Consider the following 8,325-nt stretch of genomic DNA (forward strand, 5'->3'; position numbering starts at 1 on the left):
ATTACAGATACTCCCATTATACTGTATCACATCACATTACATTACATTACATTAAATTACACTTCACTGCAAAAAATAATGAATGAATGAATGAATAATAAATAAATAAATAAATAAATAGATAGATAGATAGATAGTAGTAGTGTGTAGTAGTGGGATAAATAAATAAATAAATTATACATAAACATATGTATAAAACCTTAAATACGAGGATGTCACACAGAGTACCCTTATTTTTTATGTTTATGACTAACGTAGTCCCGGGAGCCCCCGGGCGTAGTCCGTGAGGCGTATTCCAGCCCCACAAGGGATGAATAGGGTTTGTAGAAAGGGTCTGTTCTGGGCGTACTTATGATAGTCTACCATTTTTAAACATGTTGCTAATCACTTACAAAAGAGGCATGTGGACGCTATAATGAGTTTTGCGTGTATGATACAGCTGATAATACCTAACTGGCTCCGATAATAACATTCTAAACATCTGTCACCGTGGGTATATCTTGGTGTCACGGAAAATATTGCAAGTTATCTATGATGCTGTGGTTTTGGTATTGTTTATTGTTTTTGGAATCCTTTATTTTACGTTATTCGGGGTTCGACCTATAAAACCAAAAACTCTACGTTAGTTAGTTTTCCTCGGTTTGTTTGCATAACATATGCCTTGCTGTCTTTACAACTGCCGTTCGAAGTTCGCGAAGGCGCCAGCAATACAAAAATGGATTGATGGACGAGTTCATAAATGCTATAGTATCGGTTAAAATCCACATATTTGTCCAATGATTGGGAGAAATAAATAAGACTGACATGGCAATAAACAGCGGTGTATAACACAGAACCATAACGATATAATATATAAAGGTGTTTTTTGCACTTTTAGTCGATCGCTGCATGTTCTGATTATTTTCAATATTAAAACTTTCCACAGCCTGTTGTTGAACGTGAATCTGTAACTGGTGCAGCCGTACTATCCCATAGATTCTGAGGTAACAACCAGTGGAAACTAACAGACAAATAACAATAATTATAGCTGCAGAAAAATAGTAAGCGTACATTTTCCACAAAGACAGCAATGATAACAGGAAACTAATGAACCAAAGAACTGCTGATGTATATATTGCTCGGCATGGAGTAATTAAATTCGGATATCGCATATGATAATGAAGAGCCAGGAACCGATCCACACTTATGGCTGTCATTATAAGGAGCGACAGGCCAGTTCCAGATGAGGCGGCCATTATGGATAGTGTTCGGTACACTGGAACATTTTCTGTTAACTTAGAAACAATATAAAGCGGTTGTACGACGAACCCAACTATAAGGTCTGAAACAGCCAGACTGCATAGCAAAACTATGGACGGCGATCGAAGCGTAGGAGTTCTCAATATGGCGGCTAGCACCAGAGTGTTGCCAATAATGGATATCAGCATTAATGGAGCATTGAGTACGCAGTTAATAATGACAAAAGTTTCTGGACGAGAATTATTGCCTCTGATGCCAGCTGAATAATCAGCTTCTGATTCGTTTGGCATCCTCGCAGACCCTTCTATTACTCGGTTTTGTCAAGTGTTTGGTCCAATAGTTCGACAAATTTTATTGATTCTTTACGTCAGTGTGATAACTCAAATAATTTAAAATTCTCGTTAAAGTGAAATAAATCTGCTGTGAATGAAATGATTGTTATCGGTGGCACAAAGAGACCCAAGTTAGAAAGACATGCACATGCTTCCAGAACTTGCGATCGTCTATTAACGCACTGGCAATGTGGACTTCTTTAGTCGAATGTGTGTATGTTGATATACAGGAATTGATATCCAAAAGGGTAAACAGACCATGAATCTTTCTTTATTTTAAGAATCTGTTGCTCACGTTGGTTTTGAAATTGCCAACAGAATGTTGTGTCAACGTTTGGTCCAAAAGCTCGACAAAGACTATTCATAAACCCCCCCAAAATGAAAGGTTCATATTTGAATGAAAAAAAAAACTCTAGCCTACTGTGCAAAAAGTAATTGTTGACTTGTGGCACAAAGAGGCCTAAAAAAAAATGCGAACTATATGTTGACAGAACAGCATGGTCGGTGCACGATGACAGGCATGGGATCTATTGATTAAAAATGTTATTAACGGACAAAACAAAAGAACTAATAAATATAAGTTGCTTATGCCCTTGAACATGTCGTGAGATGGTAATATGCTAGCCAGCTGCAAGGGAACCCTTGCTTTTAATAATGAAAGCTACTTAGTGCAGCATAGGCTGTCTAAAACGTTTTACACATTTGGCGAGAGATGACGTTCAAATCCCCCTCCCCCCCCCCCCCCGCCCCCCACCCCCACACACACACACACAAAATGTTAGACCGATTTGAAACGTTTTCTAAAAGTTTCTAAAAAATTTAAATATTCCATCAGTTAATTTTTAATCAGCTTATTTTCACGTCTGGTAAGCAGTCAGCATTTCTTTAAAAAATGCGATCTTAAAAACAATAAGTCATTTGGCAATGCAAGTGAAATAAACAGTACGAAAATAAAAAAAAAAAACACCAGCTCTTTTATATATATAAAAAAAACATAAAAGTAAAACAAAAGAAAGCAATCTTCGCGCAAAATGTGGTATTGAACTTTGCTTATTAAGCAGGAAAATACAGGAAAGCTTCAATTAAGCTTTACGAACAGTGCATTCATCCCAATTGATGCAACAAGTTAAAAGCGAGGAAAAAATTGCTAATATGCTGACTAGTGATCCCCCCGCCCCCGCTAAAAATATGACAAAGTTATTACCAGAAATGGGGAAAACACCGGTTCAAATTTCAGTGTGAATGTCGCGTCAGGAATGTATTAAAGCTTGTTTACCTTATGATCCCACCATCCTTTTATATCTTACAAAATTTTGGAAAAGATGCCTGGCTGGACTGAACTTAAGAATTTGACTTGATCCAAAAAACGGTAGGAATATTTCACTGACTGTATTGATATTTAAAAGACATTTAATAACTCTTGTGGCAAAATTAAAAAAAAAAAAACGTAAAGAGTAAAAAAATAAAAAAATTATTGACTTAAAAACAACAACTTAAATGTTTTAACCTTTCCATCAGTAAGTTATCAAAAAAAAAAACTGTCCCAGAGCGTAAAGGGGCTCTTTACAAGTAAATCATAAAGCAAAGTTTGTTTTCCTCTTGTCCCATTGTTCGAAGTCTTTGAAGACCTCGTCGACGACATTCTGATGTATCTGAAGTCGCTGTGTCGATTTCCGGAAAGAGAAGGCAATTTCTGTAGAACCCGCCTACAGACAAGACCAAAAACCAGCACATCAAAAGATATTACCGGGCGCAGAGGCAACAGCTCATAACGGTGGCTTTCCTTGAATAGCGAGGGCGACACAGCGATTTCTAAATCCCACGAATCGTCTAACGATGGTAAGATGCCTTGTAACTTGTCAAAGAAAATCGCAGGAAGCCCGCGACTTGTAAACATTTATTATAAATTCGCAAAGTGTAATTATTCCTCGTCCCTAAACAAGAGAAAAAATATCATAGATAGAAACATATGAAGTTTTTTGGTGGTGGTGGTTGTGAGGGCGTTGGGGCTGAGGGTTGGGGTGGGGGGGGGGGGGGGGGGGGGTTGAAAGTGATTAAGACACCATTTCGCGCTAAATGTGGTAAATGTTTATGACAACCTATGCTCCATTTTGTAGCTTTCATTGCGGGCCCAAGAGAGGCCCGCAACCCTAATCTTGACAGTGACAGCGGATTGCGTTTTACGCGTGCGCGCCACGTTAATAATAGGCGAACAGAAACCGGAAGTTGAAAATTTTGTTCTTCCACTAAGAACGATCGGAACGCGAAAAATGTGTCAATCGCGATAGTTTGTCGTAACACCGGAAGAGAAAAATCTCTTCTCCAAGAACGATAAGAATGCGAAAAATGAGTCAATCTCTCAACAGTTTGTCACATAAGATCTACGCTTCTGTCACATGGAAGATTGCAAACATTACAATTTGTAGACGTTGTTTTATAGGTGCTGCTTTTGAGAAAATTTGCTGTGATTATATCACAGATAAAACAGCAGCAAAGCGAATGATTCCAGCAACGGTTATTCTCGAGGAATTCGTTATAACACTGACAACATAGCGAGTTTATCAACCGAGGAAAATCACATCTCAATTCACACCACGTGCTCGACTACACTTCACAATCAACTGTCAATCAAAAAACAACTCTGACTGGTTCGCGGCCGGTTCGTAGCAATTATTAAAGCGTGACGCGTTGCTCGGAATAATTGTCTTTAATTTTGTCCAGTGATTTTTCATTAATCGCGCCACGTTAACAAAAGGCAAGCACAACATAGCGAGTTTACCGACTGAGAAAAAACACATCTCAGTTCACAACGAGTGCTCGATTACACTTCACAAAACTGTGTAATCAACAACATAGATTGGTTCGCTGCAATAGGAAATGAACATTCCTTGCGTGACGCGTTACTCGGAATACCATTGTCTTTTGTCCATTTTAGCATTTATTTATCGACACTGCCATCTAACATTACGCACTCTCGTACCAGTCAGTGCCTTTCAGTTCTAAGTGCGTCAAGGCCCGCACTTTCTAACCTGTGGTTACCACTAGTTATTTATTGTAAGGGTTTCCTTGCAGTTGGCTAGCATATTACCATCTCAAGACATGTTCAACGGCTTTAGGCAGTTGAACATGTTATAGCTATCTTCTTGTACCGTTAATAACACTTTTTTTTTATCAATAGATCCGTAGGATTCAAACATCTGTCACCGTACACAGCTAATACTCACTTTCTGCACGGTAGGCTTGAGCCATTTCACTTGAATATGGAATTTAAATTTTTCAATTTGATGAATAGAGCTTTTGGACTAAACACTGAAACAGCACGTTGTTGTAATTTCAAATCGGGAGAGAGCCTATTCACATAGTCCTGTTTGTACCACACGCCAGCAGTTGAATACGAAATGTAATTTATTGTTTGGCACAAATTGTGCGCGCGGTGTGTATAAACGCTGTGGATCTAATAATTCATGCCTACAACTGGCTTGTTTTGGATGCAGCGTGATTTAAAAGTCGCGTACTGCTGAAGTGTCACATTAAAGGCCAATCCTATGCTGTGTTTAGTGTAGCTAGTATTATCAATAGAAAGGCTCATCAGCACAGCTGGCTAGAATGTTACCATCTTTAGACTATTCGCTGTTTCCAGACAAAAGATGCATGCTGCTATAGTCCTTTGTTTTGCGTGCACAATTGCTACTTTCTGAATCCGAGGATAACACATGTTACAGGAAATACTTCCCTCAATGGCATGTACACCGTGTTGGATGTCATGAATGTCAACATAATTTTGATTTAAGAAGTCCGTATTGCCAGTGCGTTTTAACGTCTATTAAAATAGACGATCGCCAGTTCTGGAAACATTTAATACGTCCTTCTAGCTAAGGCTTCCTTGTGCCAGAGTGAACAATCATTTCATTCACAGCAGGTTTACTTCATTTTAACTTCACTTTCAACTATTGGAGACGTAGTATTGACATGAAGAATAATATTTGTCGAGCTGCTTGAGTCTTACTTGACCAAACACTTGTCAAAACCGTGCTAGCTGTGATTTCAGAACGTAATAGAGAAGACTGCAAGGATGGCAAACGAATCAGAAACTGATTATTTAGCTGGCAGTAGAAGTAATAATTCTAGTCTAGAAACTGTCATCATCATAAACTGCGTACTCAATGCTCCATCAATGCTCATATCCATCATTGGCAACATTCTGGTGCTAGCCGCCATATTGAAAACTCCTTCGCTTCGATTGCCGTCCACAGTTTTGCTCTGCAGTCTGGCTTTTTCAGACCTTATTGTTGGGTTTGTCGTACAACCGCTTTATATTGTCTCTAAACTAACAGGAAATATCCCAGTGTACAGGGCACTGTCCATAATGGCCTTTTCTGGAACTGGTCTGTCGCTCCTTATAATGACAGCCATAAGTGTGGACCGGTTCCTGGCTCTTCATTATCATATGCGATATCCGAATTTAATGACTCCACGTCGAGCAATATATACATCAGCAGTTCTTTGGTTCATAAGCTTTCTGTTATCACTGCTGTCTTTTTGGAAAATGAATGCTTATTATTTTTCTGCAGCAATAGTTATTGTTATTTGTTTGTTAGTTTCCACTGGTTGTTACGTCAGAATCTATGGGATAGTACGACTGCACCAGTTACAGATCCACGTTCAGCAACAGGCTGTGGAAACTTTTAATATTGAAAACAATCAAAACATGCAGCGATCGACTAAAAGTGCAAAAAACACTTTCATATACTATGTCGTTATGCTTCTGTGTTATACACCACTGTTTATTGCCATGTCAGTTTTATTTATTTCCCCTAATCATTGGACAAACATGTGGATCTTAACCGATACTATAGCATTTATGAACTCGTCCATCAATCCGTTTTTGTATTGCTGGCGCCTTCGCGAACTTCGAACGGCAGTTCTAAACACATCAAGGCAAATGTTCTGCAAACAAACCGAGGAAAACTCACTAACGTAAAGATTTCAGTTTTATAGGTCGATCCCCTTGAGCTGAACTAACAAATCGCATTCACCAAAGTTCCTTTAATTCTTCTGGGCCCAGTTGTTTAAAGGGTGGATCTGTTATGTTATCTACCGGATAAATGGCTATTCAGTGTATAACTGTCATACAAAACCCACTTCGCTATCTACCGGATAGTGATTTATCCGATGGATAGCGTTATCCACCCTTTGAACAACTGGGGCCTGCTTTTATTTCAAACCGGGTTAATCAGGTGAAAGTCAAGTTTACTGTCAAGTTATCCATTCGTTAAATGCGTCACAAAATGTGTAAACATAAACCACAAGGCGCGATTGATTACAAAAGTCAATAAATGTATTCAGAGTGGAACTAGTCTTGTCTTTTAAGATTGTGATAATGACTGCGTTCAGCTATCGTGGGTATTGGCTATGTTTCAAAAAGGGTGTGAATGAAAATATCCACTGCTACCCCGGATGGTGCTTTATTTCAATGAATCTAGCAAAAACAAAACTAAAATTTATATGTTTTCATGGAGTACGTTGTTTGTCTCTTTCAAATCCGAATTGTCTTGTTAATAAGATCGTACGTGGGGGGGGGGGGGGGGGAGGGGGAGTTAGGCCCTACCACATTAATTATTCTTATACCTTTTAACATCGCGATCAAATAAACTCAATATTTGCTTCAAGGGCACGTGCATCACGAGTTGCAACCATGGGCTTCCATAAGGTCGTTAAATGCATTTCGAATAGACCTCGTTTAAACTTTGACCGTATAAAATATTATGTGCAATATTTCCCATGTTCCACTTATTGCTTTTAAATTTTGTTTGAGCGCTTCAACATCCGCTAAATACGCGCATGCGCGAACAAAGAGAAGGGGACGAGGGCTCGTTCTCATTTCCAGGTCTCTTGAGAGGCGAGACATCATTTCATAAACATTTAAGAGAAGAAAATAAAACTTTGTAGCTGAATATAAAGGGATAGTAACAAAAACTTGCCATGATGTATATCTGTCTATCATGATGGAAAAATGGTGCTGACGGTAAATTAAGATTATAGTTTGAGAGAAAACTATTACAAAACCGTCTAGTTGAATGAAAAATTATACACTGAAGAGGTCAAACAAATTAAGTTGCTTTAGGCGAAATTACGTGAAATTCGACTTTTGCCGAATGCACTGTGCTGCATTAGTAGTTTGTATTCTGAAAAAGGGTGTCGTCTCAGTTGGCTAACACAGCTAACAAACTACTGTCTTAAGACAGTTTGATTTTCAAAAAGAGCACATGCCTTTCTAATGTTTTTTTTTATGCGTGCCACCTTTTGTTTCCGTAAAAAATACAGTTCCTCGAATTTAAAACGTTGCTATATCATGTTGTACAACGTACATTCGGCTGAAAAATTATTGTCAAAAAAGTCTTCCTTTCTCACACTCAGCTTATAAATGAAAGACCAATTGACAATCGGAATTTTTAGAAGTATATGTCGCTTGCTACTTAAAGCAATAAATCAACAACTATTTAAGCAACTCCACCTGATGCAGATCAATAAATTTTCAAGCCATAACGAGCAGTATGTATGAACTATTGGACTATCAGCACGGTGTCACTTTGTTCCGTATGTCCCAGCTTCGAAGGTCAGCAAAAAAGTTCAGTCTTGAGAACATACAACATTTTAATTTCCGAGGAAAAAAACATGTACACTTTTCAACATGGCCGACATCTAGCAACCTCGTGGTCGTGAACGACAGGTCTTACTGTGCATGCGTGCAAAA

General features: G+C 38.5%; 2 protein-coding genes across 2 annotated transcripts; one reads left to right on the forward strand and one right to left on the reverse strand.

Moving 5' to 3' along the window:
• Positions 1-626: 626 nt before the first annotated feature.
• Positions 627-1,529, reverse strand: LOC144649292 (melanocyte-stimulating hormone receptor-like). Its single transcript, XM_078508771.1, has one exon. The coding sequence runs from the start codon at positions 1,527-1,529 to the stop codon at positions 627-629; it is 903 nt and encodes a 300-aa protein (XP_078364897.1).
• A 4,114-nt stretch (positions 1,530-5,643) lies between these two features.
• Positions 5,644-6,730, forward strand: LOC144649303 (adenosine receptor A1-like). Its single transcript, XM_078508780.1, has one exon. It carries the CDS (start codon positions 5,644-5,646, stop codon positions 6,550-6,552), a length of 909 nt encoding a protein of 302 aa, XP_078364906.1. The 3' UTR covers positions 6,553-6,730.
• The last annotated feature ends 1,595 nt before the right edge of the window (positions 6,731-8,325 follow it).

This window comes from Oculina patagonica, chromosome 1 (assembly GCF_052425735.1).
Source record: "Oculina patagonica isolate OP01 chromosome 1, crgOcupat, whole genome shotgun sequence".
NCBI lineage: Eukaryota > Metazoa > Cnidaria > Anthozoa > Scleractinia > Oculinidae > Oculina > Oculina patagonica.